The sequence below is a fragment of the Haplochromis burtoni genome, unplaced genomic scaffold (assembly GCF_018398535.1).
Source record: "Haplochromis burtoni strain Fernald_Lab_line unplaced genomic scaffold, NCSU_Asbu1 Contig_153, whole genome shotgun sequence".
Lineage (NCBI taxonomy): Eukaryota > Metazoa > Chordata > Actinopteri > Cichliformes > Cichlidae > Haplochromis > Haplochromis burtoni.
In genome coordinates this window covers 40,990-54,983 of record NW_024582514.1, presented here as the reverse complement: position 1 = coordinate 54,983, position 13,994 = coordinate 40,990, and the positions used below count along the sequence as shown (strand labels likewise).

Sequence of the window (13,994 nt, the reverse complement as noted above, 5' to 3'; positions counted from 1 at the left end):
AAGGAAAAAGATGGCAATAAAAGCCTGACAGGTGGAGAAGGAAATCGCTGTCAGCTCATGTCTAACATGTTCCAGTAAACTTGTCAATATTCTGTTGATCTGTACACCCAGGTATTCTGGGGACTCATAAATCAAAGTTTAATTTATGTTTATCAGAAACATTTTATTTAATAAAAATACAGGTAGAGCAGTAACATATATATCTACACTAAAGTTATTTCAAATCCTGCCTGTACAGCGAAGCAAAAAATAAGTTAGGCATAAAAGTAAGTTAAACATGTACAAAATTAAAGTCAGTACTGTAGTAAATTTGTTCAGCCTGACCCCTTATATCAGTAAGTATGGTAACATAATTACCCTGTTATTTTAAGAGAGAAATCTCCGATTTAATTAGACTTGTGTAAAACTGATGCGAAAATAAAACCAAAATCTTAAACTGCAAAACTGCGTCTTTAAACAGAAAGGCATGTTTGTTGATGTTTGTGTATTTGTGTGTGTTTGCACACAGATTCAGCACCTGGAGCAACAATGGATTTGCACAGCTGTGTGTTTGCAAGGCAGAGCTGAGCTGCAGCAGGACATCAGCGTCTGTTATTAAGGTCGCAGTCAGCTCCGTCTGAGTTCACAGGAATTATACCAGGTCGCTTTCCTGCTCCACTTTTAATGAGCAGTTGTGCTGGAAGACTGGTGGACGTATAATCGCACATTTCATGGATGTTGTAATAAGACGCGAACCCAAAATAACATTTCAAGACCAGCGGCATGACGAATGAGCTCACATTTAGCATGACTGCATTATGAACCTAGATAAGTAGCATACAGGTAGAATGCTTCGAAAGTCATCACATCAACAGATATAAAAGGGTTAAACACTGCACTTGGATGTAATTAAAGGACCAATTGTGTCAAAATTGATGAATAGCAACAACAGAACAATTTTCTTGTTACTCATGCAGTTGTATAAACTCAGCACATGGACTTAGCTGTAAAAGAACACCTGCTTGACCTTCAAAAGCTGCCGGCATCTGTCTTAAATCTTCTCTGTTGGGTTGAATTGTGTTCAGTTCAATCCTTTATTTTTCTTCGGGTGGGCCGTATTCTGCGATGTGCTTCATTTTTAGCAGGAGGTGTCAGCAGTTTAATTCAGTCCCATGAAAAGCCAGAGGGCTTGAGAGGAAGCAGCTGCTGAGAAATGAACATCACTTGGAGGAACAAGGCTACTTAAGTTTTACTTCCCCCATAGGGCTGTTCCATTAGCACCACAGATAGATTTATGAGTCTCTTGACATTCTTACTCTTTGTTTCATCTTTAGGAGGGAAAGTGAAAAAAGCAACATTCAAGTTCAAGCACCTTTAGTGTCTAATGTTAATGATCTTGTCTCCTGCATCAGATCTTGGGTTTTCCTTGTTTAGGTTGGGCAATGATCCTGTTTTCTTGGTGAAAAAAAGCCCCATTAACATTCCAATTACATTTCCCCTGTCACGATAACACGGTACACATTGTACTTTGGCAAGATTATGACCTGGCAACAGATCACTCAGAATCATTTTGAGAGGTGAGACTGAAGAGGATTCAATTATTTTGATGATGTTTCATTATACTTTGTTTAGCTGCCTTTCCAAACAGGCGCTTTGTGTGTTCTTTCATTGGGGGAAAATTGCTGTGCTTTCTGGGTAACATGACCAGCCTTGGAACAAGATAGCACTGATCACTGTCACTTTGTTAACAGCACAAGCATCCCCCACACGAGTCACTAACACAAAGCTTATGTAAGGCATTTGATGTTGGTGTGCTTGAGCTGTGTCTGTGTGTCAGTGGGTTCAGTGTTTTCATATGCATGTGCACAGTATGTGTGTTTAATTTTCCATGTAGTCACTGCCCTTAAGTCTGGGACTTACCAACGGGTCTGGACCTGCTCTCCTCATTCCCAATTCAGCCTCATGGGCTGACAATAATCCCTTGAGTACAGAGTGAGAGGGGTGGGGTTGGGACGGTGGGGGTGTGGTGTACAGAGATAGCATAAAAACTGGAAAGGCATCCATCCCTTCAGGTTAAGGCAGTGCAACTAAAGAAACTGTACATCCGAGCATTCTTTGCCACTGGTGAAGCCAAATAGGACTTGTTGCTGCTGTTCTTCAGTCATCCCATAATTGCCCTGCAGTTGGCCTGAAATAGTCCACATGGTGCCATAAGCCAAGCTTTTCCATCGGCCGATCTGTTCCCCGACACTGGAAAGTCATTGTACAAGTACACAAGTACAAGTAGTGTTTTAAAAAAACTGATTGTGAAAGACATCAAGAAAGAGAAGTAGTCACACACTGAAGTGTAGAAGGAAAAGGAGGTGCAAGGGGTGGGGTCCCAGTCTGTCAAGTACGGCAACGGCCCTGAACTTCAAATCACTCTTAGTTTCAAATTGAAGTCACAGTTTTATCTCAACTAGCGTTACATTTTCATCTTATTTTTTTTACCTAACATGACTGTACTGTAAAAATGTTTTAGTTACAGTTTTTTGAGGAAAAAACAACACGACTCTTTTGAACTGTTTTTGTGATGACAAAGACAAGATGATGAAATTCACGTCTACATCACTTTAGGTGTGTTTCAGTTTATGCTTTCGTCAAGTCGGCTTACAGTTAAAACAGACGCATACATGCACTGACAAGTGCAACGCAAACCCACACACGCACACACCTAATCAAGGCAACTCTCTGCCAAGTGGAAACATCTCCTGTGGTTTATTTTGCTCATAAAATCTTCCACCATCACAACATAATTTAACATGTTTATTTCTTTTTTTTTGAATATTTACAAATAGACATTATAAAAGCAGGTGCACCAGAAAAACATAGAAAGCTGAAATCATGTGTTGGTTTTATTCCTAATGCGAGTCATAGAAGCCAGACCAGTTCATGAGTTTGAAAGAAAAAACATCCTTGTGAAACGTCCTGAAATTAAAATAATTTACCATGATATTAAAACAAAATAAAATAAAACAATAAGTATTAATAGCCTTACTCATATCAGCACTACCACCATGTGTCCATTAATAGAGAACATGTATGGCGGTAAGTCCCCAGAGGGATTAAAAACATGATGTCATCACTCTCAGCTGATAGTGCCTCTGGCTTTGAAAAACCAGTGGGGTTAAAGGACAATCTGACATTCAGTTATGAACATTATGAACAGAAACATACTGATAAAATGCATATTAGAAGTCACGTGGGTTGAAAAAAGAAAAGAAAACTAATGGACGGTTCTTGTAAAATGAAAGTCCAGCCTTTCAGTCAAAAGGGATTTTCCCCAGGTTGGACTCTCCCTGTGTCTTTTTCTGTCCTTTATGATGTAGCCATGCAAAAACACCTACAGCCTTATCTTTGAGGAAAACCCCAACATCCCTGGTTTTCCACCTGTAATTTAGCACCTTTCACCAGGACCTGTTTTGGACGATGACGTGGTCATCTGAAATGTCCCACGTTTTCATCCCTGAATATGGATATTCTTCCATGAACGTTCATTATTGTCCTCGTGCTTTTTTGTCCAAATTTTATTGTCTCACACACTTCTTTTATGTACATTATTATTCTTTAGACACCTGTCAGTGCAACAAATAAATTAATTCATTTCAAGAGCGACAATTTTACTACTGCAAGGTAAATGTACGTATAAAAACTATAATCGTTAATATGTAGAAGAAAAAAAAAGAGGTCCATGGCTTAATGTGCATCAAATGTGACAACTGAAGGATTGTGGGAGAAAAGCTTTAAAATATTTTGTTCCCCATGTCCACATTATCTCAAATTCTCTGTCACTTGCTCTTATCTGTAGTCTCCAACACAACATCTTCTTTCCCTCTGTGTTTTGAGAAGAGGAGGCAGAGCTGTGTGCCATATTATATTTTTAGCTACACTTGCAGGACTTCACGATCATATTGGACAGCTGCTCCACCTGCAAGTAGAAAATAACAGTGATGTGATCAATTATATATTGTTTTCACATAAAATGTTCTGCAAACATTTGACCTGAAAGTGACTGCAGTATAGATACCTTGTGTTGCCTCCCCACATAGTAGATGATTGGCAGTGGCTCTAGTGTCTGTGGCGCACAGCAGGGCTGGGCAGAAGCTCCGGGGTTATGATGTTTGTACAGTGCCAGAATCTGTAGGCAAGATTTATGAGAATTTACTCACCAAGACAACATGGTCCAAAGCAAATGTAATACATAAGCACAACATTTCTAAGAATTTTCAGTGTGATTTTAGAAAAATCTTAATACAAACTACAATAATTTACTTTTTAAAGACATTTTTGCACAAATTTTTGAAAGAGCCAGAGTTTCCTCAATGAGTGGAAAGTGTTAAAAGTATTTAGGGCCATAAAAAGGATATTTAGCTTTTTAAAAGAGTAAAGACAACCAGAGACAAATACCTGTTATTTTGTCAAACATCAGTGAGACAAAGTTTTTGTCATCATTTCAGCCCTAACCTAATCAGGTTTGGCACAAACAAAGCTCCTGCTCCTTTACTGACGAGGGGGCACCGCATGAGGTAGCTCTGTGTATACTGATTTTTGGCGGATTTTTCACACTACATCCCCTTCCTGCAACCTGCAAGGGATTTGTGTTTTTGTTTTTCTCATAAAACCATTGGTTTTCCTTCTGAGTGGGATTTGTCTCTACCAGAATTTTATATAACCGGTTAAATTCAGATAGTCCTAGTGCCGTAGTGCTTAGAGCTAAAATAATACAAGTAGTCTTTGCATTTTGGTTTATTTAAATCATCAAGAATTATTATGGCAACATATAAATACAACATTGCCATTAACATTTTTTCCAGACTTTAAGAAATTGCCTCCTGGGATTCGGGAGAAATAACACTCATGAAAATGCACACAGTACCTGAGAATATTTGTTTTCTGCATCCCAGATATAGGTGCAGGACCCCATGCAGTAGTTGGCATAGTAACCCGTTGGCTTATGGATCCACTTCCATCCTAGATCTTTCCTGAAGTCAATGTACAGTTTCTTCAAACAGCAGTTGTGTGATTGGCTGCAAAAGAGAAAACAGTGTGAAGATGAGATGGTGCAAAGAGTATTGAAATCAAGTCAGTTTTAAAGCTGTAGGAGGATAACTGTTATGTTGGGAGACAACATTACACTCCATTTAACCCTATGGCTGGGCCTTGGAGGTATACTCCATCTTGTGTATATGTGTGGGGGTAAATGAGAGGCACACTGTAATCTGTCTAAGATTATAAAACATTTTAAAGCTACAGTCCATTTATTATACAGCCACTAAAACGACCACAGAATTACAGCATGGATAAACAGGGATAGTTGATGTTTGTTGTTTCAGTGGTCTGTATTTTGAAGCTGCTCGTGGTTTAGTAGGTTACTATTGCAGCTTTAAAGCAGAAATGGAGTGGAATAAATCATTATGGTCAGAATTGCTTACGTGCTGCAGCTGTCCGTCGTGTCAGTGGAACGTTTTGTGCGTAAACTCTTAGTGTGGTTGGTTTTAGGGATGGACATGGTAAAGATGTAGGGTAGCTGCTGGTTCAGCTTCTCTAATTCTCTAGTGTCTCCCCTCTTGCTCGCAGTCCCAGAGATGATAAAATTTAAAGTACCATCGTCATGCGGCATGCCGCATTCACAGTACCGCCGAAGTTCAAACTTCTGTTCATTCTCTAGTAACAGAAAAAAATCATGGAGGAGGGAAATATTACCTAGAAATTATATGATATCACACATGGGCTGAACTAAATAAATGGAAAGATTGACAAATACATGATGATGAAGTAAAAATAAATGCTTATCTCACCATTCCCTTGGAGCCAGGTCCGCAGAGGTTCAGTGACATCAAAGGACAGCCATTTGTCCTTCAGCATGTTTGTGACAAAGCGAGACGCATGGTAACGAGTCGAGGTCCCCTGGCTATAGTATAGCTCCACTCTCTCCTCAGACCTAATCATGGGCTCCTTGATGAGCATCCGTAGCTCTGCTCTGGTGAGTAGCAGATTGCCCCCGACGTTACTCCGTATCTGAGCGATGTTGAAGCTCATTGAGATGAACGTGGGCTTGTAGTTGGTGTTTGAGTTGTTTTTATCTGTATGATGTAAGAAGAGGAAATTATGTTTTGATATTTTGACAAACAACCCATCTAAGTGCATTTAATGGGCAGATGTACATCTCATGTATATCTTGTGGTACAATATTTCAAAAGAACTTCATCCATCACGAAGGGAACCAACTTTCATGGTAGATGTACTTTAAACTGTCTTTTATTAAAAGCTAGTTGTAATGTGTTTTTAGTCTTTTAGGAGTTATTATTATATTGAAAAATGTAAAGAAAGCTAATGTGGAACAGTTTAAATGTTGGACCAGGACCAAATGTCAGTCAGCACAACATAGAACTTCCAAGAAATCTTTTCTTTGACTGTCTCAATAACTCCGTATCAAACTTGCTTTAAACATGGCATTTGTATTGCTGCAGACCCAAGTGGGTGCAGTGTTAAACTTGATGTTGTTCAGATGAGGGGTTCTCTGTGCTTTGTTCTCTGCTAACAGTCTTTCTCCTACAGTTACTGCTGCTCCACTCTGTATTTAGGGGGAGGGGCACATATGTACAAAAGAGGCATGTTTCTTTGGCTAACTTTGCCAACCCTTTGACCTCTCCGTTGAACCATTCCAACTAGGCCAAGTTTACCCTAACATGAATTTAATTATAACTTTAAGCATAAAGCCAGGAATGAACCCTCAAAGTGCCTTTTTGTAGGATGTGATAAAATAAGAATAAGCCACAATGTTACTAAATGTCATCACGCCTAGTTTAAAACTAAAAAGGCTCTCACAAAATACCTTTTTTCAATTTTCAATTTAACTTTATATGATGATTATTGTCTGTGGTTTCCTGTGACAGACAACTTCTTGGTACTTAAATGTGCAGTTCTCAAGAAAGCTGCAACCCACAATCTGCCTGTCTACCACATTTAAACGTATGCAATCATTCAAACACGTTCGAACCTTATAGCTGATCTCTTTTTAATACAGTAATGTTATGATGGTTTATGACCTACTTTAAAAGGCACTGCACTAGTATATTTAAATGCTTAGATGTGAGCTAGTCCCAAAAAACCTTCACTCTACACCTCTGCTGTTTCTCTGCTCTCCCTCATTTTGCCATTTTCCTCTGAATTCATTAACATTAGGCAAAGGCAACAAGTTTTGGCATTAAAACATTCTATTTGTGTTTAGGATTTACTCATTTTTCATTACACGTTTTGGTTATTTTTAATCATGAATCTTTACTTGTTTTTTTTTTTTGTGAGACCACTCCTAGAGCTTATTTGGTAAGTCATCCTATCGTTACTGTATTTGGTAAATGGTATTTAATGTAAATGGTCTTTAGTGTAATATCTGTAAACACAAAGAAAAGAACTATGATTTTTAAAGGGATGACTGGGCATTGTAAGGTTAGAATTAATGGACATATGGCTCAAAAACATCAGGACTCTCGAATTAGCGGGTTCAGATTTTTCAAATCAAGCCAAGTTAATTACAACTTTTAACTTCTAAACTGTTAACAACACTGATATTTAGTAAACATTACAACACTTAGATGTATATCAATGTTTTTTATGAATAAAGTAAATGAAAGGCTTCTTTCATAAGTGCTTGTCAGGATTACACATTAATCAGATAAAATGGCTGAGCTCAGTGTTACTCAATAATCATAACTGCAGCCAAGTGTTCATCTCTTCCAGCTGTTGCTAAAGTTGACCAACATGAATATTTTGTTCTTTTACAGTTTTGCTGCCCATATGCGCAACTTTAATCATAGCATGAAGATGCCTAGAGGGCTTGATAAAAAACAGAGACAAGCTACTGGAGGCTTTAACACCATAAATGTATGAGTGTTACGATTGAAAAGATTACGTCGAACAGTGACATGCAAAGATAAGCACAGGAAGGCAGAAGATCAAGAGTGAAACACTATAGAAAGCGAGTGAGAGGCTCAGAGAGGGGCAATGTAACTGTTAAACACAATGGTAAGGAAACAGCACAGGGAAGAATGCACTCTTGAATATAACTCACAGTTGTGAGGGGTGAGAGGGTGTGAGTGGGGGTGTGGAGAAATTGGAGATGTGTATCAATGGAGCGCAAGTACTGGCCGGGACCCAAACCCTCTACTATGTCTCAGCCTGCCAAAGCAAGGGTTCTCTGCTCTCAAGTCCGGGAATTACTCTCTGATAGGAATTGCAACCCAGCCTTGCATACTTGTGCTACATATTCAGCCCAGGCTGTACCAGGATACTCCGTGTCACGGCTGCTTGTATATCATCTACCATCTGCATTGTGGCTGAGGTAGTGTTTCACCCCTTGCAGTGAGGCCGAACTGAAACCAAAAAGAACTGATGTGGAGTGTAACGGGAAATGAGATGACAGTTTACTGGTACCACCCAGAGCAGTCAAATATTTGGTTTGAAGCATATGAATGGAAACACAGACGGTCACAACAACGTACAGTATGTCAAGTGGAATTGGTGTGCCAGGCAAACGCATGCACGGAAAGTCAGAGTCTCCATTTAGTTTGCGAAAAGTGAGATAAATGTGTTAAGGGTTAGAGAAGTGTTTGCAAAACAGGAAATTAAGTCACTTCCCCTAAGAAGCATATTGGCTGCTGCACCATAATTACGTTGACGCTTTATCTTCACTTCTACTTTCCAATTAACAGAGTTTGCATTGTCTCTAGGGTCCTTTCGCTGAAATGGCTCTGTGATCAAAATTAATCATTTAGAGTAGAAAGTGTAAGAAATGAGCTCCATGCTCAGCTAAAAAAATCTCTCTCTCTGCTAGACGGGGTAGAGATAGCATCCTAGCCTGCATATAAATGTGGGTGTGGGGGGATTTGTGTGTTGAATCAAGGCCTATCCACAGGTAAGCCGGGGACAGCTGTTGTGACAGGTTGAGTAACAGCTCTATAATTACCAGTAGGAGGAACCAGATTCCAGCAACTGACTAAATATTGGCCTTCTTCCCTCTCAGCTCCACCTTCCCACAGCCCCCTCATCAATGTCTTGTTTCCCCATTTCAACCTATTTCACACTTGACTTTGGTCCCTTGTTGCTACTCCTTTCTACAATACAGCTTTAAGTTCATTTACTTGTAACTACAATAATTACTTCATAGAAGTGAACTAATTTCATCCCAGAATAGCACAAAGTGGCTAGCTTCCAAATGAGAAAAGCGTTCCCTCGTGTAAATTGGACCAAAACTCCTTTTAATAGGAGGATAACTTGTGTGGGCTTCAAGGGAGATATATGAGTGCTAAACAGCAAAAGGAATTTAGCTTAATCTACCACACAATTACCACAATGAAGACTAAACCTATTATGTTCTAAATGCTCTGCACACAAATATGTTTCCCCCGTAGAATGATTTTGAGAGTCAGGAAAGTGTCTGCTGCCCAATAAAATTTAAATGTAGAAAAGAATTGTTAATGGAAATAAAAATATATTCCCCCCTGTATTCTATTTCTGTTGTTTCGTTCAAACAACGTATTACAGAAAAGCAGAAGCTGGATAAAATCCTTGCGTGTGTGTATGTGTGGCTTTTTTTAAATTCACAATTGCAAAGCAGTACTTGATGGCCTTAACATTTATCCTCATACATTTGTCATTCTCCTTTTTCAGTGTGCAGAGGTTGACTCAACAGTGGCTCCATAGTGTAATGGTTTACACATTCCCCTAGCAAGCGAACCTCCCAGGATTGAAACAGCAAAATCCCTAGCTTGATCCCAGGAGGAGACAAATCCCTTGTGTCTCCTCCCAGAAAGTCATCCGACATAAAAACCTGCCAAATCAAATACGTGGTCCTACATGCTGTTGTGACCCCTCGTGAGTAAGGGGGCAGCTACTTTCAGCTGTTCCCTTATTAGCTGATTCAAAACAAGGCAGCGGATAGATAAGGCAGTGGATGGGTGTTCTGTGGCATTCCAGAGCTATAGGAAACACATGCTCCCCATGGGCACCGCTTGCACCGGACCTGAGTCATTCAAGATCTCAGTGGCCATCAGCCTGTCTTCCTTCCTGTCAAGCTGTCCTGTCACAAACACACTGCAAACACATTGATATAATAAGCTCAGGAAACCCGCAGATAGAGGAGTGCAAAGGAAAGAAGTGAGAGAGAGAGAGAGCGCGCAATATGGATAATCATGGTTCAAGGGACACACTGAAACTAGTCAGTGACAAAGAGAAGCAAAAGTGATGGAGAACAAGTGACAGGTTAAGCAAGGGAGAACTCAATGCTCAAGTTACAGGAAAACCCCAATCCCTGAGGGTCAAAGTCAGAGAGAAAGAAAAAAGAGAAAATGAAAGAGAAAAAGAGCAAGCATGGGTGAAGGAGTTCATTTCATGTCTCTTCCTATTGCTTTTCTACTTTTCATCCTGTTCTTTGGTTGTTACCTAAGCAGAACAAAATTGTGCTCTTCATTTTGAAGGTTGCTTTGTTCTCTCTTTGGTCTACACACTCCTGAGCATGGTCCATCCACTAAAGTGTGCTGTTTGAAGTGGTGGATAAAAGGGGGATAGTGTGGATGGCTGCCTGATAGGGTGATGAGTATAGACATGCAGAGAACAATGGAGCATAGAAGCAAAACTAGAAAATATGTTTATCGTAATAGTTTGGGAATCATTAGGCAATTACAGCCAGAAACCATTTGGCTGAACAAACATCATATGCAGCCTTGCCAGACAACGAGCAGTAATAAAGCAGTAAAAATGCCATAGATATCATGTAAGCAACACAGCATCAGACCAGATGCTGCACAGAGTTCTGCTAACTTGTAATGCCTGTGATCTCTGAACCCCTGAAACTGCCTCAGGATCTTTGGTGGAGATCATAAGGGTTACACGTGTTGCGGGAATTTATGGTCAAGATTGGAACTGACACCAGCCATAAGGCATACAGTGAATGCTTGGGAGTGCAGCTTGAAACTTCTGGACAGCACTGTGTGCACTATATTTAATATTAGTGTTGATCAACCAGACAAAGAGCAGTAAGGACTGTACAGGGGGACTGTAAACAATGCTATTGTTGTGTTTCTGCTAGTAATAACAACATTATTACCGCAGTATTGCCGTAGTGGAGGGATTAACAGCAGCACTTCATGTGACATCTGGACAATAACTATTTTTTCAGAGTGGAAAGTGTCAGTGCAATGCTAGTGTTCACCTTGAATTATATCTCAGCTTGTAAATGTAGTAGCATAAATAACAGTCATTACTTGACATTCAACTATAGTTAAGCCATCAGGAATTGCCCCCTTTCTTAATATTCAATCAGGATTCACAGATTCAAGATTTATATATTGCTGCTAAGGGTAATTTTATACTCACCTTTCATGATGAACCTGTTAACCACCTTGGCAAAGTATTCCTCCTCCTTTTGTTCTGTGGGGATGTTTTCCTCTTCCAGAACCTGCTGCTCCTTCAGAATCTCACTGGTGCTGTTGTAGAGTGATAGCAAGTTGGCAGGGATCTCTTCCTTCTCCCCAGCCTCTTCTGGCGCCTTTTGCAAACGCAGTTTGGTGAGGATCTGGCTCCTAATGGCCTCGATGCGTTTTTTCTTCACCATCTCCAAGTCCACAGTGTTACATGTAGACAGATTGTGTACACTGCCCACCATGTACACGACCAGCAATATCAAGAACCACAATTTCATGTTGACAGCCTGTCTGTGCAGTCACTTGTGTTCTTTGGTTCTTAGTAAAAGCTCCTCCAACTTCCCTTTCAATGCCTTCGTCCAACCGGGGATCCTTTGGGAACAGTGAATCACTCAGTGGAGAGGTGTCACTGACGCAAAGTGTTTACACACGACAAAACAATTACAGCAGTGTGGAGAGTCCTGAAAATTCACCACCACGGCTGTCACTGCTGCTGTAAAAAGTACCTAACACATCTGTCTTATTTGCATAGAAACAGGTGGAAAGAATCCCAGTGAGCAGACAGACATCCAGTGATGACCCAGCCTCTGACTCAGCCAAACAGGTAACCCAGTTACGTCCCACAGGATGAAGCAAGTCCAGAACAGAGCTGTCAAATGCTAAAAGAGCCCATGCACACAGTCAGTGCCCTTTTGTAAGTTTCTACAACACCTCTGGGTCCAAAACAAACTACTACCCATCAAGGATTCAGCAGATTTGTTTCTGTGCTCACAGACCAATGTTTGACTGATATGTTTTCAAACCTCCAAATCCAAGATTATATTATGTTATTATATAAACTGAATCCTGTCTATTTTAGAGCTAGCATATCATCCTCCACATGTCACCACAGTCTTTCTTACAGAGGCAACCTAAGTGAATGTGAAAAGAGTAGTATGGCACTCAGCAAAATGAAGACAGGTGTTTACAGAGCCCAAGTTACTTGTTATCTAAGACTAAGACGTTTAAATTGGCACAATTTCTTATTAGTGCTAATGACAAATATTTCCCCTGTAATGTTCTGTAATAAAGAGAAAATATTAATAATAGTCTCTGCTTAAAAAGTTTGAAAATGATCTTCCTATTTTTTTTTTAGGTTTGGTGAGATGACCTCAGCCTTTACAGTCCAGATAAAACTCTCAGGCGCTTTTAGTCAGTCCGGAGCGAATCAACTATCAATGGTTAAAAGAAAGAAATTGTTCTCAAAGAAGTTACTTTCATCAACTTATTCAATACCAGTCACAAACCTGCGCATGCCCCTATAGAAAAACATTTCACAAACATGTACTGCTCTTGGCTCTAACTACCTCTTTTTACTAGTAACAACATGTGATCTGTGTACAGCTGCACTACACCAGAAATTGCTTTCAACGCCTCTGTCTCATGCCTACTTCACAGACAGAGCAGCTGTCTCTCTATCCCTCTCCTCTCTCTCAAACATGATAATACGATAGTGTATGCTCTCTGGGTTCCACTTGTGAGATTAAATGTCTCAAGCGCGTTTGCTATCAGAAGATTAAAATGTCAGTCTCAATGAAACAGTGTCCTCCGGTAACAGATTTTAAGTTTGACACACCTTCTTTAAATGGTGATGTACCATCCAGACACAGCGGCAGTAACAACAGCAGTAGCCGTCCCTCTTAACTTGTGCTGTTTTGGGAACTGGATTTTAGTCTCGTCTCTCTTCTATCTTCCCTCTGTCCATCCAGCAGTATCGCCTCGTTATTTTCCTCTACAGTTTCTTCACACCTTCTTCCTTCGAGGCTCCACCGACAAGACTCCCTATTCGCACCTCTGTTTAACTCGGAGTCTCTGCTCGTACTCTTTCTCTCTCCTCCTGCTTGTCAGAGCTTGCTGGTGACAAAGTGATTTGTGGGAGCTCTGCGCTTAGATAACTTCTTTTGCCTTGCTCTGCCTCTTTCTCTCCCCCCCCTCTAGCTCTTCTCTTTCTCTTGTTCCTGTTACTCTATTAGAGCGAGCAGCTCTCCGCCCAGGAAATGAGGGTAACGGCCGCAGTGTAAAACATCTGCTGTTTAACAGAGCTGACTTCTGTCCACATCAGGAAGCCAGGAACTGAACATGTTTAATAACTGACTTTAGAAGCATTACCTCTGTCACACTGCGATGTCTGCAACCGAGGCAGTGATGATATGTCAATAAAGTCTTATACAAATTTTTCACCGAATGCCCACCACATTTACCTGGTGGATAAAAAGGTGTAAGCCAAACCATGTCAAAGAACTGAGCCACTTGAGACAAGCTGGTTTAAAAATAGAAAAGTGAATTTCAAAGCATTGGGAGCCAACAGGGCAGGGCTGTGTGGTGCACTGTTCTGCGTCTGGGTGCTTTTTAGAGGTTAGATTGTATATTTTCAAAAGAAGGGCTAGACTAAAACAAACTGTTGATTATTTCAATCTTTTTGTCTCGTTCTGATGGATGATTCAACAGAGAAGTAAAGATAGCAAACTATCGTTGCACAGTGGAGACTCTTGGAATTTTTTAAGGTTTAGCCAAATG

At 40.2% G+C, this 13,994-nt stretch overlaps 1 protein-coding gene across 1 annotated transcript; it reads right to left on the bottom strand.

Annotated features, from left to right (window-relative positions):
- Window positions 1-2,770: 2,770 nt before the first annotated feature.
- Window positions 2,771-13,398, bottom strand: tgfb1a (transforming growth factor, beta 1a). The gene is made up of 6 exons (XM_042224840.1): window positions 11,392-13,398; window positions 5,817-6,101; window positions 5,451-5,682; window positions 4,895-5,045; window positions 4,046-4,156; window positions 2,771-3,946 (listed from the first exon to the last, which is right to left on the bottom strand). Exons 1-6 carry the CDS (start codon window positions 11,714-11,716, stop codon window positions 3,899-3,901), a joined length of 1,152 nt encoding a protein of 383 aa, XP_042080774.1. The 5' UTR covers window positions 11,717-13,398; the 3' UTR covers window positions 2,771-3,898.
- Window positions 13,399-13,994: the final 596 nt, after the last annotated feature.